Here is a 23,589-nt window from a genome sequence, read left to right as displayed (position 1 = left end):
GAAATTCGAGTCATTTTATTTTTGTAAAGCTGTTTCAGCAGTTTTTCTTATTTGTCATTTTAGTCATTTTGTGTAATTTCTTGTTTTAGGTATTGGGCCTTTTTTTAGAGAACTTTTTAGGTAAGAGTCCCCTTGAAAATGACTGTTGTTTAAATAGAAGAAAAATAAGATGAAATGTTTATTGATGTGTAATTTATGGAAATGTTGAGGGAGCCCGTGAAGAGCCACATGTGGCCCTGAAGCCACAGGTCTCAGACCCCCGTCCTAATTCATACTGCACATCAGGGTTTGATTAAGAAACACTGAAACTAACAATCATTTGGGCAAATAGATGAAAGTGTTCATGAATTTGTTAGTTTTAGGTCAGAATTTTCTTCCAAATGAATCAGTGAAACAGAATCACAGCCAGTTTTTGAAGCCGATGGAGTTGAAGTGTTTGTTCTATCACCAGGCCCAGAACAAAGTACGTTTGGATCTGTGGTGGTGAGAAAGTCTTCTCAACATCCAAAAAGATCAAAGTGTATGAAGAGACAGAGACAGAGAACTGTGCACATTATTCTAATAAAGGCTTTAATGAGAGACAGTCAAAATCAATACAGAGGAAGGTGTTCATGTGCTCGTATACAGTCGTGTATCAGATTACATCTTAATAATTTCAGGTTATTTAGTGTTTAATTTCATGATTTCATGTTCTGTGAGCAGAAGCTAATCTTGAGACACTTTGAAAGGCACCGGTTTTTACTTTATAACTCGTCGTCACCTGGATGGATCCACTGTGAAAACAAATAGACTAAAAACACAGTGGCTGTTGTGAGATACAGGATGAAGAAGCCTCTGTTGATCTTCTGGGCCTGCCGGGTCCAGTAGCCAGGTTTCTCCTCTTCCTTCCTAAAAAGACTTGAGTACTTTTCCAGCTCATCTGCAGCCTTTGTAAAGTTCAGGTTCACCTCCGATGGTTTCTCATTGTTAATCTGCAGAAGAAGATCATAAACTGTCTCAAAGTGACTCACAGGGTTCAAGATGTGAAGCTTTATGACTTGTTTTCTCAATTTTTCTCCCGTTTCTTTTGACTTTAAATCGTCTTTGAATCACCGTTCTTCTGATTTTTACCTCTTTGGTCTCAGACAGCGTTTTGTCAACCAGCGTGTGACAGAGGGATGAATGTCTGGTGCAGTTCTTCGACTCTGGGAGGACAGATTGGATGCAAGGTGAGTGTGACACATGTAAATGGAGGATTCAACAGTCCGCTGTGAGGTTTTCCATCCTAACTCAACACTCGTATCTTTCCTTTGGTAAATTGTAAAATTACAACCACATTTAGGTGCAAATTCTTGACGTTTTTTTCAGGCAAAAATACAAAGATTTGCAGAAGTCATGGGTCTTTGTCATTCCCGTTTTTATATAGATCTTTTTAGTGTATACTCACCTTTGGAAGCGTCAAAACAACTGACCCTTCTCTCTGAGTTCCTGCTTTGTTCTGCATCGGTTTGGTGGTCTTGGGTTTCCGAGTCCTTCTGTACCAGATACCTCGCCAGAATGGCCTCCAGGAGGCTGATCAGCATCATGAGAAAAATCCCAATGCAGTAGACAGCTGAAGGAGCAGACAGTAGAATCACTGAGTCAGCATTCTGCAACCTGCCATCACAGGACTCAATGACTATAGACCCGTCGCCCTGACGTCTTTGGCCATGAAGTCATTTGAGAGACTGGTGTTGTGCCACTTGAAGGACATCACAGGTCCCCTGCTGGACCCCCAGCAGTTTGCCTACTGGGCTAATAGGTCGGTGGAGGATGCAGTCAACATGGGACTGGACTACATCCTACATCACCTCGACTCCCCAGGGACCTACGTTATCCTGTTTGGTGACTTCAGCTCTGCGTTTAACACCATCATCCCGGATATTCTGCACTGCAAACTCCCCCAGCTCACAATGCCGGCCTCCACCTGTCAGTGGATCACCAACTTCCTGACTGACAGGAGGCAGAAGGTGAGGCTGGGGAGCGTCACATGCAGCGCCTGGTCAGTAAGCACTGGCGCCCCCCAGGGGTGTGTCCTGTCCCCACTGCTCTTCTCCCTCTCCAGAACCATCTGGAGCCCCCACCACCACCAACATTCTGAACAGCAGAGTGTCTACTTTGGACTCTTTCAGGTTCCTGGGACCCACAATCTCTCGGGACCTGAAGTGGACCTCCCACATAGACACCATCATAAAGAAGGCACAGCAGAGGATGTACTTCCTGCGTCAGCTCAAGAAGTTCACCCTGCTGGTCATGTTCTACGCCATCATTCAGTCTGTTCTGTGCACCTCCATCACTGTCTGCTTTGGATCTGCAACCAAACTGGACAGACTCAGACTCCAGTGGACAATCAGGACTGCAGAAAAGATCATTGGTGTCGACCTTCCCCCCATCCAGGACTTACACCGGTCCAGGGTCAGGAAACGGGCAGGCAGCATCACTGCAGACCCCTCACACCCCGGACACAAACTCTTCAAACTCCTCCCCTCCGCCAGGCGTTACAGATCACTGTACGCCAAAACAACCCGTCATAAGAACAGTTTCTTCCCCCAGGCTGTCACTCTGATGAACAATACTGTCACTGGATGTCAGACCTGCTGCTGTGGAATAACCTAGAACAAAACTGTCACTGTGAATGTACATATACATATATTATTTGATTTAAATAATCATCTACGCACACTATAATGTAAATACTAAAAGTTAACTACCTCATGTTTACTTCATCATCCTTTTGCACTATTCACCACTGCTCTATTATCTGATTTAGTCTTGTACATATTAGTCTTTAATTGCTTGTTTATATTTTTTGTTTATCGTTATGATTTAATGTTAAAATTTTTACAAAGAGAGCACATTCACAGGCCATTAAAACTGATTCTGATTCTGATATGAAGCATCGCCCAACAAAAATGAGGCTCTCGGGATATTTACCGATGAGAGGCAACTTTGTAGACGAGCAGGGCAGAATTTCGTGGAGAATCAGCTGCAGCACAGTGACTGCGAGCAGCACAGTGATCCTGAAGCTGATCTTCTCTCCCCCGCCGTCTGGGATCAGAAAGGAGGCCAGGTCCATGCACAAGAAGAAGAAGATGGGCATCAGGAAGTTGGCGGCATGCAGGATAGCTCTCCTCTGCATGAAAACCTGGGAAATGATATTCAAGGACAGGAAGTGAAAACGTTTGTTCTACTTTGACATGTTGGAGAGAGGAAACTGTCGACTTATCAGAACACAGATTAAGGCCTGTATCCTGAATTCGCCCACGGTTAGCTGGAATAATCCCGGATAAACCTCGGTAAAGTAACGAGATGATAGAAGATGTATGGTTTAGTGTTATGGAGATCCTCCTTACAAGAGGAGGATCAACACACAGTGAAAGTCTCGGACTGTGACGAACCTTAGCATGTCTACGTTTCACTGTGTTTCTATCTTTGCACTGGGGGGTATACCAGAATGGAGGTTCAACAATATCTGAGGGTACGTCCGAAAAGTCCCTCCTATCTCCTTCTCTATCCACTTTTCCTAAACCCTGGAAGAGTTGTGTGTGGAGGCCATGATAAGGACTGTCTGAATTCTCAATAAGCAAAGGAAAGGAGGCTCGTTGCTTCCTTTAGAGCCTCCTTTAGCCTAGGAACCACTGATGCTTCCTTTACCAAAGGAGACCAGCTCATGCTGCCCCACAATTCCTTGAGGCGACAAAATTTAAAGGGGCCCACTAATCCGAGCGTTAACTGAAAATCACGATTACGGAAAAAGGAGCAGATCATCTAAGTTCCCAACGCAATAATCTGCCTTGAACAACTTTAAATCATTTAAAACCCAAATTAAGTTTTTGTAGTCCATTTTGCCAAACTTGTAGTTCTTTCCCCACCATGGTGGACGTCACTAACTTGCGCCGCCGTCGCATTATTATGACGTCACTAAATGAAAGTGCCGTCCGACTGCCACACTAACGTGATCACCTTTCACTAACTACTTTAAGAAGCCTTCTAACACCTTTCCTTAACCCCGTGACGTCATCCACGGGGTTAAGGTAAAGTCCGTATATAAGGAGATAGGAGGGACTTTTTGGACATACCCTGAGTCTTTCCCTGAAGCCGACTGTCTCTGAACTGGGAAATTCAGAGTTTCCGGTTCCAGAACAGCTGATCTGAATTAGTTCAATCGACTCTCAACCTTGAGTTAAGCAAGTGCACAACCACAATAAAAAGCCATCATCAACAGAGCCCCGATACCACGAGTCACTATGGCAACAGACCGAAAACCCAGTTATTTTGCCGTAAATGTTCCGTCGCTGCAGCAGCGGAGGAGAGAGACGACTGGGAGAAAACTGCTGCCAGAGTCAACGCATAAGTTTGAATGCATCATTTCATAGACTTAACATTTAATTTAAGATCGCAGCATAGAAATAACACATAGGTGTAAAATCTGAATTCAATTTAAGCTGCGGTCCCACTGCACTATTTGTGCCTGGTTGGTTGGCACCAAAAAAAAATGCGACCACCGGCTATGATTTTCCGTCACCCTTCCGTTGAGGTACTTAGCAGCGAGGATGTTGAAAATGTTGATTGAACTCGTCCTTTGTTAGTATCCTACTGAGTAGATTAACACACTTTAGACATTTTTATTAAAGTGGCGGCATTTACAATGTAAGTGGTAAATGCACTTCACTTATGTAGTGCCTTTCAGCTGCGTGAGCAGCCCCAAAGCGCTTTACATCGTTCATCACATTCACCATCACATTCACCCACTCACTCACCAATGGAGGCTGCAGCCATGCAAGGCGCTGTTACTCCACTGGGAGCAGTTCTGGGTTCAGTGTCTTGCTCAAGGACACTTTGGCACGTGGACAGGTGGATATGGGAATTGAACCTGCAGCCTTCCAATTGGGAGACGACTGCTCTACACAAACGCACACGCACGCGCCCGCTTCTTGAACCGCTCTTTACACTGTTGCTTTACCAATATTATAAAGAAAACTAACATTTCACACAAAAAAAACGTAATGCTGTGCAAAAAATGGGCTCTGATGTGAGGCACGGGTCGATTTGGGAAGGGATTAAAACAGTAAAAAAGAATGGGCCTGGGCTGGAAAACTCTCTCGTGACATAAGTTATCTCAAACTATTTCTGCTTTGATGTCGATCGGGTTTGGAAATAACGGACAATCCATTTCTAATAGCTGCCTCAGGTAGGAGGAGCCAGTAGAAACTCAGCGTTTCCTCTACAAAACCTGCCAGCCAGCAGAGTCTGTTACCGTGGGGACCGATCCAGAGCTTAATTCAGCTCTCTTTCTGGAACGGAAAACTCAGTTTCTCCCTCATTCCATGCTTAACATGCCCGGATTTTTCACAAAACCCGCTTTCTGGAATACTGCCCAGATCAGCTAGTACAGACAAAAGCTGCCGATCAGCATCCAGAGGAGATACTCACCGTGTAAACAATCACAGTTTGGTTGGCTCCAAAGTAGTAGCTGGTAGTTTTGGAGCTGACTGTCATCTTGACAAACATCCACTCGTGCTGCGACTGCATCGCATAGCTAGCCCACTTTGAGACCACTGTGGTGTTTTTGTTGACCACAAAGCGTATCTCCTCGTCTGGAGGGGGGGGGGGAGAGGAAGCAGTCCGGTTTCTGGGCGCATCAGTGAAGGAAAACATTCATTCACGCGTTCATGTGGCCTCACCTGAGTGCAGAAGGGACTTAAAGGAGATGTTGCACCGCTGAACATCGAAGGGGAATTTGTAAACGTTTATGGGACAGGCGCCCATCACGACCTGATCGATCCGATGTTCAACCTCGCCGAATGAGTTTATCTTGAGAAAAGGACTCGGAGCAGTTTTGTCCTTCTCAACCCTGTGTGAGATACGTTACACACAATATCAGTTTAGCACCTGCAAAATGTAAAATGAGGCACCTGGACCAGAGCTGGGCACCCCTGTTCTATGTCCTCTTATATTTCCCTATTTTCATGTCCCAACTGTTCCATAACATTTGAAACATGAGGTAGATATTTGATTGCATGACAGCCATATGAACTTACATCTCTTCAATAATTAGGTCTGGTTTCCACAGAGTGTCAGTAGGAACGATGATATGTTTAATTCCACAAAAATCATTTGGATTCCAGAAAATGAACTTATTGTGCCAGGACTATTCAGGAAGATGGAGGAGAGGTGGCGAGTGTCCATATGTCCAACAGAAGGTGTAAAAAAAAAAAAAAATACAATTAATATGTTAAAGGTAAATAACTTCTCTCTTTCCACTTTAGGCAAGAGGAAGTGAGGAAAAACTCACCATATAAAGCCAAATATGCGTGATAAAAAGCTGGTCATTCTCTTTCTATGGACAAAAACATACATGAAAAAAAGGCCAAACACAGCAAAGATGTATGCAGTGGAGTATGGCAAACATATACTACAGCATCTGAAACTTCACTAACCACAACTGAAGAAATAAAACAAACAACAGCTTACCACATTAAGGATGGCAGCGATGGACATTTCCACGTAAACGTATGTCAGGGTGTGGTAGTTTTTAACAGGCCGACTCATGGTGAACTTATTCTTTTGTTGGTCCAGTTCCAGTGCGTTTATAACCTGAGAGTAACTACAGTGCATTTTGCAAGGATCTGCAAAGAAATGAAGGAACAATTTAAATCAGAACGTTTGTTCCAAACAGGATAAGAATGTACACATGCGAAACGATAAATCCACACAGTATTTGCTTATAGCAACAAATGAAAAGAAAGCTTTTTCCCTCCTGGAGTTCATTTTCAATCTATTCTGTTTTATTGAGGGTTCATGGTTATAAAGCAGCAACCAATGTGACCGAAACATTTTTGATGTTCCTGAGATGGTAAGTTTTTGGTTGTGCTTTGCCTTGTGTTCATGTCTTGCTTTCCATCATGCCCCCTGATGTTCTTGTGTTTCATGTTGCGCTAGCCTGCTGTGAGCGAGCCCCTCCGTCAGCTAGCTCCCTCTAGCCCCCCGTCGGATAGCTCCCCCATCAACTAGTCCTCATCAGCTAGCCCCCCGTCAGAGAACCGTTGAGTCAGATCTGCTTTAATCCAGGATGTTCCTGGTAACTTCTTCGATGCACTCAAAAAAATCAACTATGCAGTTTTTCAGTTGACTTATCAGAAATATGTTTGATTAACATGAGCATATTGAGTTTCTTGTTGTTAAATGGTTCATTCTAATACATGTTGTTCAGATAATATGAATAAATGGGATTCAATCTACTTAATATGAATAGATGGAAATGTGTGACATGATTAAATTATATTAACTCAACAAATTATTTTTGTGTTTGTGGCAATAACTGAGAATTATTTTTTTCGGTGTGTGAAATCTCCATTTTTGACATCATCCACAATGTGGTAGGTACTCCCCCTCCAGACTCATGAGCAGATCACACTCTGTCGGCATTGTGTTTCCATGTTTACACCACCATTGGGTTGGTGAAAAAATAACTTGCCTTGTCTGTCATTGAAGCTTGCGTAGTACTCCTTGAGATATTCGGGAGGATTCGTTATGTTCAACCTGTAGGTAGCTGATGATGGAAGAATACAGGGGACAAGAGGGAGTGCAGGCATGGCAAAGAGAAACTCACAATAAATAAGGAGGAGGAAACACAACTAATAGATGAAAAATAAGTCATCTTTGTTCACGTTCCTCTCGCACGGATTGAGACACTAAGACGTACGAATGAAACGAGATTTATGGGATGAGAAACAAGAGGTGTGAGGACACACAACAATCAGCCTCAACAACAACATGTTTTCTTCATCTTTTGTCTCTAGTCTCAACATTCTTTCTTCCGTCTTAGCACGCTGTCTGGACGACAGCTTAGAGAAGTGGAAGGTCAGAGGTTCAAATCCCACCTCTGACAGGTACAGGGGTAGCTAAGGTAATCTATTTTATGCAGATTACGGGATTTCTTCAAGTGGATCGATAAAGTATGCTCTTCTTTTAGTCTCAACATTCAGTCTTTAGTCTCAACATTTTGAACCACAGATAAGAGAAGTAATGGGTATTATTGAAAAGTTTAACAAAACAGAGAACATACATTTTTGGAAAGCAGGGAAGTAAAGAAAGAAAACTAAAGCCAAAACAATTTTTCAAACACATACAATGATTAGAATATAAATCAGTGACACTAAACTTCCATCAGAAAATATACTGTCTCCCAAAGTGAAAGTATTACTACAAATATAACATGTGAATAAACTGTCAAACACACAATTTGATCAATTCCATGGTCGTTTTGTAGTCTTTCGTACCGTCGAATTCTGGACCGTCAAACATTCCTTTCAAACCACAGATAGTGTGATCAGGTAGTCCTCCTGAAAATAAACACGTTTACTCTTAAAACTATGAAACCCTAGTACATTCACCAATGGAGTCACAGTTGATATTGTCTGTTCAAACAAGTCATTTCATGGTGAGGGATTTAGCCGGAAGAGTTCAGCTGATAATGGGTGCAAACCTGAAACTAAATACAAACACACTGTGGTTGCTGTACTGCTAATATGATAGCTATTTAGTTTTATTCTATTAGAATAATCTACATTGCAATTTTCCATGACAGAAGATCATACCTGAAACTCCGGTATCATAGTTGTCATATTCAGGAAGATGTTCTGAAATTCCTATTGGCCCTTAATCCAACAGGAGAAGAAGAGTCACTTCTCTGCTACAATCATTTCAGAGTTAACGGGATTAAAAACAGCATTAAACAGTAAGAGCTTCATGAGAATAAAGGTAATAAGTAAACTGTTGTTTATTCGAAATCCTGTGTGTATAATTATTGAAATTACCGTCATACCGAGCACTCCAGCATAGTTGTCATTTTCAGGAAGATGATCTGAAATTCGTATTGGCCCTTTATCCAACAGGAGAAGAAGAAGAGTCACTTCTCTGCTACAATCAGCTCAGAGTCGTAGATGGTGAGAGAATCATCAGTTTTTACCTGGTCTGTCTTCAACAACACGGGCTGGAGGAGGACTGCTGGTGAATCGACCTGACGAGGGAAAGAAAACTAGTTTTCATGGATGTTGAACTTGGTCACGACATGATGGAAGCGTCAGGCTCACACTCGTGGGTTTTTTATCGGACTTTCTGTGAGCTCTGCGTGACTTATCTCGACCACAGGAAGAAAGTGCTTCTTCCAGAGGAAATCCCTGGAGTTTATTTTGGGTTGAGCACTTCCTTGATGCTTTAATTAATGGATCATGAAAAAGCTCCAAACTGGAGTAATTTAGAAATGTACAACACAGACACAGTGTTTGAGCTTTGTTCTTCCTTTGGGCTTTAACGCTCGTCCTCCCAGGTTTGTTCATTCACACCAAGGACACAGCACATGATCACAGTGAACATTCGTCTTTTTCACAATGTTGTAGAAATGGTTTGAAATTCTGTGCTGAGAATTTCTATTAAAGGAGCATTAGTCACAGTATGAATCATATCTTCATGTGCTCCATCATAACAGTCAGTGCTAACGCTAATCCGAACGTCATCCTCGCTAATGCCAACACCCAAACCCCTAAACCGTCAACATGCTAACACCTGAGCACATGCCACCGTTATAAATGTAAAGACCGTCACCCTCACCGTAAACCTGCGACCTTAGTGCATGCAAGCCAACCTTGTTTAAAAGACAACATTTTCAAATGAAAAAGCAAAACTGGGTTGCATTTTGGGCGCCTGTTTACATGACAACGGCCATTGAAGCCACTGCAAATGCATCTTCTGGAAACCACTGCACTGCAAATGTGTGTAAAAAATCCTCTGTCATGTAACTGGGCTTCGACTCCATTATCAAGTCGACGGTCAAGAACGATACAACCTGGGAACCCTCGGGCTGCGACTCCTTGTTGATGGCGGAAACTTTGCTCCTGGTCGCCTCGGCTGTAGTAACTAGTGGTTGTGCACATGCTCAGTTGGCTGCATCAGAGTGGAACTCTTTGGCATCTGGTCTTTTGATAGAGATCTTAGGTATAAAGTTTTTCATAATCCATGAACCCAAGACAACCTACTTAAGCAAATAAAGGCTCAGGCAGAAGGCCTCTGCATACTCCCATACGAACAAGAAGAATGTTCGGGTGCTGACACCAGCCAGCAGCAGAAAAAAAACATCATCGTCAGGACATTTCATACTCAAGGAGGAAGCTTGGCCAACTCACAGGCCACGCCCACCGCAGGCACACTTCTGTGAAGCGGCGTTTCAACTGGCCAACCTATTTCTTTCTTCATTTATATATTTATTTATCGATGTTAATAATGACATTTGAGGTCTCGCGGGAGCAAAGAGTGCAGGTAACTCGGTCTTTAATACCGTACGCACGTGTACAAAACCGCCGTTACGCTGAACTGAAAGACAGTGTAACGGCCCTCTTTACTGCATCAACTTCACAAGTGGCCGTTAAGCTGAAATGTGCTGGCGGAAACACTGGAATGAGATTGTTAAAAGATAGAAATTGGAAGGAGGCAGGAAACTTTTGATGTGGCCCTCTCAAGCCCCCATGTTTAAAGCCAGTTATTCAATTAAATTCTATTCTATTCTCTCTTTCTTTCTTTCTTTCTTTCTTTCTTTCTTTCTTTCTTTCTTTCTTTCTTTCTTTCTTTCTTTCTTTCTTTCAAATACTGAAGTTAACCCAAACTCAAGCTGGAACCACAAGCTAGTTCACCAGGTGAAGTTCTTAGAACAAGTTTAAAAAAATTATGGAATAACATCAAAGATTGTGTATTTCCTGACAGTGTGCGTCATACCTGGAACTCTGGCATCATCGTTGTCATTTTCAGGAAAATGATCTGGTATCGGTATTGGCCCTTCATCCAACAGGAAGAAGAAGAAGAGTCACTTCTCTGCTACAATCAGCTCAGAGTTAACGGGATTAAAAACAGCATTAAACGGTAAGAGCTTTATGAGAATAAAGGTAATAAGTAAACTGGTGTTTATTCAAAATCCTGTGTGTATAATTATTGAAATTACCGTCATACCGAGCACTCCAGCATAGTTGTCATTTTCAGGAAGATGATCTGAAATTCGTATTGGCCCTTTATCCAACAGGAGAAGAAGAAGAGTCACTTCTCTGCTACAATCAGCTCAGAGTTAAAGGGATTAAAAACAGCATTAAACGGTAAGAGCTTCATGAGAATAAAGGTAATAAGTAGGGATGTCCCGATCAGATTGGTAGATATCGGATCGGGGCCGATTATGGTGATTTGTGACTGATCGGGAATCGGCAAATCCAGCCGATCACCCCACCGATCTAAAAAACGTCAGCTGCCATAAAGCGAGCCCCGTTTGCGACCTGCCGTAAACTGACGTTAGCAGCCTAAAGCCATTGAGTGGATAAAATGTCATTAGTCTGGAGGTATTTTAAGGTTGACAACGAAACCAGTCCAGCGGCCAGTTGAACTATTTGCTTCACCACAGTCCCGAGAGGTGGCGCACCAGAGCTTCGTTTAACACAACTAATCTGATAAGACATCTAAAAAGTAAACATGCGGCGGAGTACGCTCAGCAAAGACGATCATCCGTGGACAAAAGATGACGTAATGGCCCCCCTCCTCCCCCCACCGCGGTCCGCAACGTCACCGTATAGCCACAACAATCATGGACTACAATCTCCGGTCGAGCTGCAGAAGCTAGAAGCAGGCGGAGCTTCGCCATAGACCTATAAAACTAGTTATATAGAGAGGTTTGTGTGTTTCTGTGCAGAGGTCTACTTCTACATTTCTATGTGGTCTGTCTTCTTCCGCGTTTTTGTTGTGTTTGGTGAATCACAGCGCCCCTAAAGGCAATTGGGAATTGGGTTCTTCTGATTGGTTTTACTGAATACTGTTTACGTTGTAGTTTGTGATAGTTTATATGTTAGTCAAACTGATTCACTGGGTTTCATTTTTTATTATTTTTATTTGCCACAAAATCCAGGTGAAGTTGTTCAGGTTAACATAAATAAGAGATACAAGACTGCAGAGTGTAATTGTTTTTTTGTTTTTTTTTGTTATGACTGAATAAAGTTTAAATAAGTTCTTAAAGGAGACATATCATGCTTTTAAATCCTTCCTTTTTACATATAAATCATACAGTTGTGGTCTATACAACGCGAAACTGCAATGCTTGGGTCTGAATTCCTCATTATTAGAGCTCCACAGGCCCCTTTTCAACCCCTTTTCTGATGTGCTTCTGAGAGCAACTCGTTTTGGGGCGGTCTCTTCAAATGCAAATGAGACACTTCATACCCCGCCTCCTCTCCAGGTTGCAGAGGTGACACTCGGTTCAACGTCACACTGTTCGGCCATCTTTGTAGTTTGATAGAACAGATACAATTATCTAGCGGCGCAGAAACTTTATATTCACACATTATTTACAAAATGTCAACAACGGAAGATTTGTCCATCCAGCCATACATGTTGGAGCCAGAGTCGGACCCGGCGGAGCCAGATGAAAATGACGATGATGCAGCTGCAGAACAACGTCTTCATATGGATGTAACGCAATGGTGTGTTACTATATTTACACTAACTTCTCCATCCATGCCCACTACTACAATACTGCCTGTATTACAACGACTATTTAACACAGAAGTTACATTCTAATCTAAAACGAGCACACAGCGCTAACATATGAAGACGGTGCAACTGCTAATGCTAACAAAACAATGACAGGGACGTCTTATCATCACACTTTTTAGCGTTATATACAGCTTACCGAAGTGCTCTGTTCGTCGTCTCCATAGATAGAAGGAACTGACCGCTCAATCAGACCAAGTCTTTCGGCAAATCCTTCTTTATACTGGCGGAGGTTGTTGAAGCAGTCGTCCTTAAAGTGATTCGCGCACACAAAAATGACCTTACCCACAGATGTGGGTACATTTCTGTGAAAAATAAAACTCCACCAGGCACTTCGAAAAGGTTCTGATGCTGGGAGACGGTGTAACGAAGCTTGTGGGTTACTACATCCAACAACCGAACATTTCCACTTATCCTCTCGTAACTTCGGTTGGACTACAAAATCGCAGCGAGAAACAAAAATGGCGGATTGCTCGAAATGTCGATGTCCTAATTTGGCAGTTCCGCTGAGAATACTGTGACGTCATTGTTCAAAAAACGTAATAGAGAATAGAAAAATCGAAACCGATCGCAAAATATGACCAAAACAGAATATAAAGATATCAACGGAGCACCTGAAGAGACTACTTTGAACTTTTCTGTACTTCTAAACACTCTAAATATACAACAAAATGCATTTAAGGGCTAAAAAAGTGGATTTAGCATGATATGTCCCCTTTAAGTCATTCTGAGAAGAATTTTGATTCAATAAGTGAGTTTTACAATAATAACTGAATTTCGTATTGGCCCTTTATCCAACAGGAGAAGAAGAGTCACTTCTCTGCTACAATCAGCTCAGAGTCGTAGATGGTGAGAGAATCATCAGTTTTTACCTGGTCTGTCTTCAACAACACGGGCTGGAGGAGGACTGGCGGTGAATCGACCTGACGAGGGAAAGAAAACTAGTTTTCTTTTTTTTTTTTTTACTTTTTTTTATTTTGTGACAACATAATACAACCATGCTTACTTTCAGACATGCTTACTTTCTTACATATATGTACTTCTGCCACTCACAATTGATTTTTTTTCTCCAGAAAAGAAATAAAATACAGAAAATTTTTATTTTTGTAGATTAGGTATAAGTGGTACAAGACTAATTGTTAGGCCCCATATAATATCCAGCAATAAAACATAGAAAACTAGTTTTCATGGATGTTGGACATGGTCAAGACATGATGGAAGCGTCAGGCTCACACTCCTGGGTCTTTTGCTTCTGTGAGCTCTGCGTGACTTATCTCGACCACAGGAAGAAAGTGCTTCTCCCAGAGGAAATCCCTGCCGTTTATTTTGGGTTCAGCACTTCCTTGATGGCCCAAGATGAAAACTACATCTTTTTCAGTGTTTCTGGTGTATAAAAGGATATCATTTTCAAAAAGTAGTTAAAACGTGAAACTTCTGGAAAAAAAAATGCAAAAAACATGCATTTTCACATTTTCAACATTGTGTAAATGGGTTCTTGGATATTATCGAGGATTTACAAGCAGTCTTTAGGCAGTGCTGCACTGTGACTTCTCTTGAGTTAAAGTTTCCCTTTTCACTTCACACCAGGGGAGTCAAACATAAGGCCCGTGGGTCAAAACCGGGACGCAAAAGGCTCCAATCCGGCCCCACAAACAACCAAGTAAAGTGGTTATATAGGATTTATGAGGTTTTGTTTATATTTCACTGTATTTTGCTCCGGAATGTTTCATTAAAATATACTTTATGTTTAGATTGCAGTGATTTTTCAGAACTAATTGTTTGATCTTGCAAAATTCACGTACACTGGGACCACAACCAAGAAAACTTTAAAGTGAAAATTCAAAGGTTATTATAGCATTTGTTTACCAGTCCGGCCATTCAAGATGAACCTGGACTGTATGTGGTCCCTGAAGTAACATTTTGTATTTATTTTGTATACGTCTTTGTATGTATTATATACATTATGTGTGTGTGTGTGTGTATATATATATAAATATATATATATATATATATATATATATATATATAGTATACGGCATTGTATTGGTTCAGTTATGTGCTTTCAAATGAGTGTGTTTCTTCCATAACTTATTTGGTGTTTGGTTCGTTCAATATCAACTGGTCCTACAATTTATCACGTGTCACCATGTAGTATTTAGTAGTACACAATGGATTAGAAAGAACCATTTAAAGTCTGTTTTTGTTAAATGACCCCCACCCATGACCTACTTTTTTTCTCCATTTATTAGTTTTTTTTAATATTTCCGTGGTTTTATTTTGTGATTGTATAGTAATAACAAGATTTTATATTCATTTTGAAATGCTTCAAGTACTACAGTAAACAATAGATAAAAACAGAACAAAACAGACGACAAACAAAAAAGAAATTCTAGAAGAAACACTGCACCCTAACCCCAACCAGCAATGAGCGTAAAACCGACCTGCTGGTGGTAAAACCAGACTGCAGGAACCAGAATGACCTCTGCTTACCTGTGAGGAAGATCAGGAGGAAGGAACCTGTGAGGAACATGTCTGTGGGAGCCTCGGTTGTCTGTTCCTGCTGTCTGAGGTTTCACTGAGGGAACTTCACTGCCCTGAGCTATCAGATCGTCCCCAAACAAACACAATCACCGCCCTCTCCAGGAAACGACCACTTACCATGTTCTGTCTGGAGCAGAAATGTTTTGATTTGTGTGCAGGAACACGAGTTTTTTCGAATGTCCCAGATTGGACGACAACCAAACACTCTCAGTGATTATTGAAGAAACCAGTCTTGAGCTTCTTCATTATGAGGATTAGGACTTTATCTTCAAGTGGCAGCACACAGCGAGCTCGGTCTACAGTCCACAGTAGCATAGTGCAGAGCAGAGAAAGACACTACGCTCTGCACTATGCTACTGTAGACTGTGAGGCTGGTGGAGGTGACGTAGCGTAGACACAGAGGAGGCAGGAGTGATTAACAGCAGCATATGGCCTTTCGCCTATTGTTTGCATTTTAATTTGGCTTAATAATATTTATCAAGCACTTGTATCGGTACTCGGTATCGGCAAGTAGCTAAAGGTTCGTATTTGTACTTGTCCTTCAAAAAACTGATGTTGGTCCATCCCTAAAAAAAAGAGAATTTCCATTAAAGGTAATGTAATTGAACTGTTCTTTCCCCTGAATGATCCCAGGTTAAACTCCAGGTGTGTGCCGGTCTGGAGGTGACGTCAGGACTCGACTTTCCAGGCTCGCGGCTGCAGGAATGCTTCTTACGGGTTTGGTTTCGTGTTGTTTTTCTCTGGTTCAGCTCTTTTTCTTGCACTCTTAAATGTGTTCACACACTTATAAAAACCTGGTTTTAGATTGTAAAGATTGTGACGCCAGTTCATGGCTGGATTCCTTTTCTTTTCACTAAAAACCACTGTTGACACACAGACACACACACACACACTGCTCTGCTCTGCTATGTGTGGAATGGACACAGCTGCCCATGTGCTGTTGATGCTCACTACACTGCATGTACTCTGAGGTTTCCAGGGTATCCTCAAGTGTTTGCAGGGAAGGATCCGGAATCAGGCTGTTTGCTTTTCCAGGCCGTCTCCACAGCTGAAGCATTCCCACCACGGGGCGAGCGCGGCGCTTCGAGAAGCTGCGGTTTCCAGCAGGCGGGGCGGACACACAGCATCCTGCATCCTGGATGCCTGCGCCTCCTAAACCTCGTCCATGGAGACTCGGCGTAGGATTAATAGAGCTCTCAAAGCCCCCCGATCCACCACAACACCCCCTCTCCTGGGTGGGTTACATGTGGTCTCTTACATATCATTTAACTTCTCCTGACACGCATGAAAACGTCTGGACATTGTGGTAGTCAGTGGAAGGAAGATGCTCCATAATCTGGACATTAGCTGAAGTTACATTAGTTAGTGCAGGTATCTCCAACCCGTGGTTTATGTGGGTATATCAGTGTGTGCGTGTTTGTGTCTGTGTGTGTGCGTGTTTATGGCTCATGGCTCTTGAGCCCCCACTGCAGGGGCCGAATGTGTCCAACATTTGTACCTGTTTGTCTGTCCATGTGTCAAAAAACATTTGTGTGTGTGAGGTTGTGTCTTTGTGTCTGTATTTGTCAGTGTGTGCGTGTTTACAGTTTGAAAAAAGACTTTGAAGCTGATAAATCAGTTTTATTACTTTCATTTATTTAAAAATAAAAATCTAAAATATTCACAATTCCTTTTCTTTTTATTGTTCAAACATTTAATAAACTGCCCCAAAAAAAAAAAAAAAACCCCAGCTCAAGATTTGAGATTTCAAACTGATCCAGTTCGTTTAAAGTGATTCACAGCATGATGAGATCCCTCTATGAAGCTTCTCTACACTCCTGTGTAGGTCCCATTGTAGAAGAACGGCTGTTGGGTCCCACAGTGATCTACGACCTCGGGGGTCCACCTCTGGACCTGGGGCGTCCCGTCTGGGCCGGGTCGGACGATGACGGTGCTCCTGGAGGCCAGGGACGGATCCTCGTTGAAGAAGTTGAAGGGTCGGAGGAAGAAGCCCACTGCGTTGCCCGGCGTTGCCGTGTTGGGGATGTCTTCTGAATGAGGTACGTGAAGGAAGCCCACCGTCACCCAGGCAACCAGATCCTGCAAGGACCAGGGCAAATATTCAGGTCCACCAGGTGGTTTAACACACACACACACACACCCCGCCCCGGGGCAAATATTACCCCTTTAGATGGGTAATATATAACTTTCTACAAAGAAATCTGGACGCTCACCTGTTTGACGATGTCTTCGTCGTTTCGGATGTAGTCTTCGAAGGACACGGCAGGTTCCCAGGGGTCGTTCTGGGCATAGATGCTGCTGCTGGTGGCTTCGTTGTCTTTATGCCGAGTCACAGCCAGAGGATACCTAAGAGAAGAGACAGAACAGAATACGGCCAGTCTGGATTTGGACCATTTTGTGAAATTACCGTCAGTGCTGTGAGACAAGCTGAACTCAGATATGCTGAACCACTGAATCAATATCACTTTGTCAATATGTTGGTCATGCTAAGCAAGCAAACAGTAAGGTCACGCATTAATAGCGAGTGAAGATGATCTTATCCCTCTGGCATCCTCGCATGACGACCACCAACATCCACTAGAAGAGCTTAATGAGTTCCCTAACCTTAAAGTCTGATGACATAGTTCTCTCAAGGAAAAGGATGGGATGCAGGAGAACCTTTCTCAGGTTGAGGAGGTCAAGATTTTGATCTTGAGGTCACATTCAGGAGTGTTCGGAGAGATCACCCTCACTGGCAGGCGCAGTCTGGTGTTGAAGAGGGAACCTTTGGCCGTGAATGTTTAGGTCATGGCTGAAGGATCGAGATCTACGAAACCAGTTTGCTCTGCAGACTGTTAAACTTCTCTAAAACATCCCTGGATGATTCAGATATGAGCTGCTGCTCTTCCTCACTGGGAGGAGGGTTGTCTGATTAGGATGCTTCCTATCAGAGGCTTAACAGGCATGCCCGACTTGGAGGAAGCCACAAGGCCAGCCCCCGGAACTCGCTGGAGAGATTAGATCTCTGGTTTGGTCTGGGAATGACTTGACATCCACCCAGCAGAGCGCCGGGAGAAGAAATGTCAGTTCATTGCTCTCATTGCAACTCCATGTGGGCTAAAGATTGCTCGAAAAAAAACCAACTGCAATCTTTTATTGGTCTTACTCATCCCTATTTCTTGTTTTTGGAGAAACTGGCTCAATAGCAGAGTACTCAGGTAGCACCTTACTACTGGAACACTGTACCCTGGAGGTAGTGTGGTACTGTGTTCCCCAACTTTGATTTCAAGGAGCCTCTGACAAAGATCTTTTACGTCGCAAAGTTGGAGAATAAAGGTGCAGTTCATAAAGCTGAATTTGGAGAGCCCTGTCACAAAAGTCACAATTTCAATGTTTTAAATACCAGAATGTTTGTATAGCCCAACGCAAATGATCCACTCTTTGTAACAAGGGTTCAGAGATATTTCCAACAGTGATACATAACTGTCTGCCTTTTGAGAACCCCCCCCCCCCCCCCCCCTTTGACCTCATTGCTAACCTAATTCCCACAGATTAGCCTCTGCTGCTCCACTAACTCTCACTGGGGTCGATAAGAAAATGTGAGCACGTTGATGTTTTACTACCTGGACCAGCTGATCCCGTTTTCCTCTCTCCAGCCTCTTGGGAGGACGCTGTGGGCATGTGAGTTAAACTGGATACGATAGCCCTTCTTGTGTCCCCATTTATTTTTCTCACTGGGGTTGTAAAAGTGCACGTAGCGGGGGAACTTTTTGCCGAAGCGGAAGGCGGCTGATCGCTCCGTCTTCAGTTCCGTCCTGTGGAGTCTGGACTGGACGATGAAATCACCCGGACTCCATGGATTCGTGATGTTGACGAATTTCAGATCCATCGACTCAACACTGTTTTCACGACCTGCGTTAGTTACAGTGAAGACAAACCATGGTCAGGAAGTGGCAAATATTGCAAGATAATCACTTTATCACTTCTATAAAGTGTTTAATTAACACCAGCAGAAGGGACAGACACATTATACAATTGTTTCTTTATGGCTTGTGGCCTCTTTTAACCTTAGTTAAAAAGTGGACCTGAGCCAGCATTTCACCTGAACAAGTGTGATAGCACAAGTTTCTTTTTTATGGCAGAGTAAAGTCCAGGAGGCTTGTTTGTCTGAACTGGTAACAGTGACAGACTTCTTCAAAGCGTCATTCTTTCTGTGTTCCTGAAAGAACTGCATTAAGAGCGTCCTTGTGATTTTTTTCTGAACAATAATTTGGTTTTTCGAACTTCTTGAGTGAGATTGAGATTTTTCATTCAAAATTCAGTTTTAACAATTGTGTAGTACCACTCACCTGCAAGATCCAGGTCTACTTTGTAATGGATGAGATGTGTGTGCAGGTTACCCAGCACATAGTTGTACACCTTTGAACCATAGTGGAGTCCATTTGGTGTGAAAAAAGTGGCATGGATGTATCCTGTAGCGCTGACCTTTACTTCCACAACACCATTCTGGTAAAAGATGAAGTCCCAGATGTAATCGTAGTTGTAAACTGTCGAAGTGGTCCGCAAGATCAGCATGGTGTTCTCCAGCCCTCCGTAGAAGTTGTATCCGCCATGGAAGTTAGAATTGAAGTGCCTTCTCAGAGGCATCGCGGCAGTCATCTCAAATACACAGAGAGCGTTTCTGTACCGCACAGGCTTGTCTGTGTCAAAATAGTGGTAGAGGTCAACGAAGGTGGCAATTTCTGGGCAGTCGATACCTGGAGCGAGCTCAAAGGTTGAGGTGCCCATTGCCCAGCCTGCATCAATGTACTTTGTTTGCATTGCAGCCGGAGTGTCGCCAGCGTAGAAGGCGATGGCTTCTTGAAGGCTGATCTCATAGGCGATCCTTTCTCCATTGAAACGAAGGTCAAAGACTTGAAGGCCAGCTGTCGCGCGGACTCGATAGGCGAACGACCATCCGGCGTATTCAACGAAGTTGCGGTCAGTGTGATAGCGGGGTCCCTGAGGCTCCACAAGTTTTGGTCCATGGATGTTTGTGGGTGTGTTGCTGTGACCTCGAGGAACGTAGGTGGAGAAAAGATCGTCGTCGTCGTGATCCGGCAGTTTGGCTTTTCCCACTTTTCCTGATTCGTACTTTTCTACCAACTCCTCAACACTGTCGAAATACATGCTGTTGTACCAGACTTTCTGCACCGTCCAGTTTTCTGGATCCAGGTCTCGGTGGTTGATCAATACCTCAAATCCAATTGGGTGGATGAAATAACCCTCAACAAACTTCTGCAGCATGATCCAGGATCTCCTCTCACCGGGACCCAGCCCACGCGGTGCTATGTCTGAAAATGTCAGGCAGCGGTCTGAACAGTTAGTGAAGGAAAATCCACCCGTGGTCTCCGACAGGAGCTTGTGAGCTTTAGTTGTGATCTTCGCCAGGGTGTTGATAATATGATGATACTCCACAGCAGTGATGGGCCTTGACTCAAACGGGACTGGCCGCCCCCCCTTGAATGTTCTGACTTCATGAGTTTTTGGCCTTGGCAGAGGACTCACGATGTACTCGGTGACATTCGGTTTGGTCTGGTTTCCGAATTGGACGATCACACGAGCTTGGCGTGGTGGTCTGGCCTGTCCGCGGTCCAGAGCTCTCAGGGCCTCATGCTTCTTTGGCACATGGAGTTCCATCAGCAGGATGCTGTTCTTCTTCAGAGTCTTGCTTCGAGCATTGGTAAGATGCATCTCTGGAATAGCGTGCAGGTAGGAACGCACAGCTTTCATCTCTCGCACTGTGAGGTCAGCAAACATGGGGGCGCCATGATGAGCCCAGTCTCTGGATCTGGAAGCGCCACCACCAGCCAAGAAGACCAGCGGCAGCAGACAAAGGAGCCTCATGGCTGCAAGAAAAATCAGAGTGGACATGTTTCATGCTTCAATTACAATACTTTTGACTGAAGAACATGGCCAGCCGAAAGAATCCAAATGTTAGCGATGGATAAACTTAGGTAGTTGGGACGCACTTTTTTAAATGAGCACAAGTACAAACTTTTAGCTCCTTGCTGATAGCGAGTACCAATACGAGTACTTATTAAATGTCATTAGGCTTAATTTATACTCCATGTGCAAACAATAGGCAAAGGTTGTGTGTTGTTGTGAACAACCTTGTAGTGCCTTGTTATGTAATGATGGTACAATACATAATATTGTAATAGATTTCACCTCGTTTTTGTAATAACAACGCAATTTGTAATAAACTTTGCCACATTTTGTAATAGCTTGTTACATATTGCAAACGTTTTTACAACATGCAGATCTGTAGTGCCACATTATGTAATAATGGTACAACCCATTTTGTAACAAGACCGCATTTTGTAATAGTAGTTTTGTAATAAAATTCTTGAACAGATTTTGTAATAAACTTTGCCGCATAACTTTTGTTGCACATTGCACCAATTATTACAAAAATGTGGGTTAAATGATTAAATGCACTCAGTGGAACTTATAATCTGGTTTCATTTCTTCAAGAACATTGAAATCGCTGGTGGGAATGCTGATTGGCTTCTAACTAAAACTCTACCAGCCACAACGGCAGGTCATGTAAAAAGTTCAACCTGATTTTGAGCCTTGCGTTCTAGCATTGTTATGTTGTTCAGGACATATGGAAAAGTAAAGATTGACATATAATTTTAGTTCAAATTAATCTTAATTTTTTTCTCATTATCAAACATAGAATCATGTCTACGGATAGAGAGCAACATTTCTTACATGATGCACCAAATTATTACATGGTCTTAAAAAAAGTGGAACACTCACACTTGGTAATACCTTGTCATATGTAACAAGTTATTACAAAAGTATTAGAAAATGCAGCAGATTATTACAATTATTATTATTAAAAATACATTATTACATAGAATAGTTTATTGTCATTGTGCAGGTACAACAAAATTCTTTTGGCAGAATGAGTTGAGAATTTATCACATTATCATATATTCCGTCATTATTACATAATGCAGTGCTACATTCCTCCACCAGCCTCTGTGCCGACGCTACGTCACATCCACCAGCCTCACAGTCTATAGTAGCATAGCGCAGAGCGTAGCGTCTCTCTCCACTCTGCGCCATGCTACTATAGACCGAGGGACCGAGCTGCTGGTGATGAGAGGCGCAGTTAAACTACTGAGAGACATCGAGCAAACTCTGCTGGCCCAAATAACTCTGGTGATTAAGTTACTGGTGTTGATTAAGTTACTGGTGTTGAACAACCTATCTTTCTACTTCTCGATATGAGGACAAGACAGAACCTAATTTACAGGCTGTTTGTCATTGTCATTAATCTGAATTTCCAAACCGTGCACATCGCTTGTCCTCTCTTGAGTGCCTGCGGGCAACGTTGCCGACACAAGATGATGTCATGCTCACCAGGTTGTATCCAGGAACTTTCACAAATACGAGTAAGGACCTAACGCCTGATACTTGTACCAGGAACATTTGGAGCAGCAGAGTGAGCCTGATGTTGCTCATTATTTTAACTGCTCAGTGGATCCAGGAGGATTTTCATGCTACATGATAAACATGATCAAAGTGACTGATCCTCTCAGTCCCGCGACTAAATGTTGATAAGTGAACAATAAAGCCTGATTACATCAAGGAGGAAACATCAGCATTAATTCTTCACACACACAACAGTTTCTCGCTTTGTGACGTAGTCGCTGTTGTCTTGTTGTCGTCTCTTCTCAAAATGTATAAAAGGCTTTTTCTTTTCATTTAACTCGTCGACATTTGTAAGTTTTGCAAAAGAAGTCTGTTTCTTTGAAAAGACATCAACCAGATGGTTCAACCATTCTTACCTCCTTTTCACAGCTGGATAAACATTTGTTTTCCATGTGATTGACTCTGTTGCTTGATTGTATCATTCATTGTCCTCTGCTGGAGAATGAAGCGTCGGTGTGAGCCATGAAACGGCCACTGTCAACAATGGCCTGCTCTGTTTATCTTAGCCCTGCACACAGGGCCAACTCTCCTCACACTTACATACAATCAATCTCAATCTTTCTTCCGTTCTGATTCATTCTCCAATGAGCTTTATTTTTTTAAAAAACATAATAATGTTCCCCTTATGTGATGATTGGAAAGATTTCTTGGCGGAGAAAAATCACAGATGTCATACCTGTCGCTGTTTTCCTGCTTGAGTCAGAAGGAGTCGATGCGCCTGGTTGTCGATCCTCAGCCACCGAAGAAAAGTCGCCTCAGGATCAATGAAGCACCGTTTATATTTAAGCTCCCACCCTGCAGTGACGGGAGCTGATTGGCCAGCGGGGGGTTGTAATTCCGCTGAGATAACCACTGCTCCTTTAACCGCATGATTAGGCACCAGGTTTAGTTTGACTCCAGCTCCAAGGTTGACTTCACACAGATTCACAAGCTCAATCACACAAAGCTGTTTGTTTCAATAGGGCGCTCCGTATAAGTTGTTTTATA

General features: G+C 42.9%; 2 protein-coding genes across 7 annotated transcripts; both read right to left on the bottom strand.

Annotated features, from left to right (window-relative positions):
* Positions 1–542: 542 nt before the first annotated feature.
* On the bottom strand, positions 543–15,191 carry LOC308125716 (5-hydroxytryptamine receptor 3A-like). 6 transcript variants are annotated; one of them, XM_080489667.1, is made up of 18 exons: positions 15,088–15,191; positions 13,470–13,520; positions 11,020–11,076; positions 10,789–10,848; positions 8,990–9,040; positions 8,846–8,902; positions 8,619–8,678; positions 8,301–8,363; positions 7,496–7,570; positions 6,493–6,647; positions 6,314–6,358; positions 6,060–6,169; positions 5,703–5,872; positions 5,452–5,615; positions 2,953–3,163; positions 1,427–1,591; positions 1,111–1,184; positions 543–971 (listed from the first exon to the last, which is right to left on the bottom strand). In XM_080489667.1, the coding sequence occupies exons 1-18, from the start codon at positions 15,125–15,127 to the stop codon at positions 744–746; spliced, it is 1,836 nt and encodes a 611-aa protein (XP_080345793.1). In that variant the 5' UTR covers positions 15,128–15,191; the 3' UTR covers positions 543–743. The 6 variants fall into 6 exon arrangements, with proteins under 6 accessions (XP_080345793.1, XP_080345794.1, XP_080345795.1 ...); XM_080489668.1 differs by having other exon boundaries at positions 544–971; positions 8,619–8,669; positions 15,088–15,188; XM_080489671.1 differs by having other exon boundaries at positions 550–971; positions 1,452–1,591.
* A 1,550-nt stretch (positions 15,192–16,741) lies between these two features.
* On the bottom strand, positions 16,742–23,352 carry aoc1 (amine oxidase copper containing 1). The gene is made up of 5 exons (XM_080489871.1): positions 23,279–23,352; positions 19,467–21,005; positions 18,741–19,029; positions 17,352–17,484; positions 16,742–17,217 (listed from the first exon to the last, which is right to left on the bottom strand). Exons 2-5 carry the CDS (start codon positions 21,001–21,003, stop codon positions 16,948–16,950), a joined length of 2,229 nt encoding a protein of 742 aa, XP_080345997.1. The 5' UTR covers positions 21,004–21,005; positions 23,279–23,352; the 3' UTR covers positions 16,742–16,947.
* Positions 23,353–23,589: the final 237 nt, after the last annotated feature.

Source organism: Lipophrys pholis (genome assembly GCF_963383615.2).
Source record: "Lipophrys pholis genome assembly, chromosome: 20".
In the NCBI taxonomy this organism is placed as follows: Eukaryota; Metazoa; Chordata; class Actinopteri; order Blenniiformes; family Blenniidae; genus Lipophrys; species Lipophrys pholis.
Note: the sequence above shows the minus strand (reverse complement) of the source record. Positions and strands in the feature narration are given on the sequence as shown.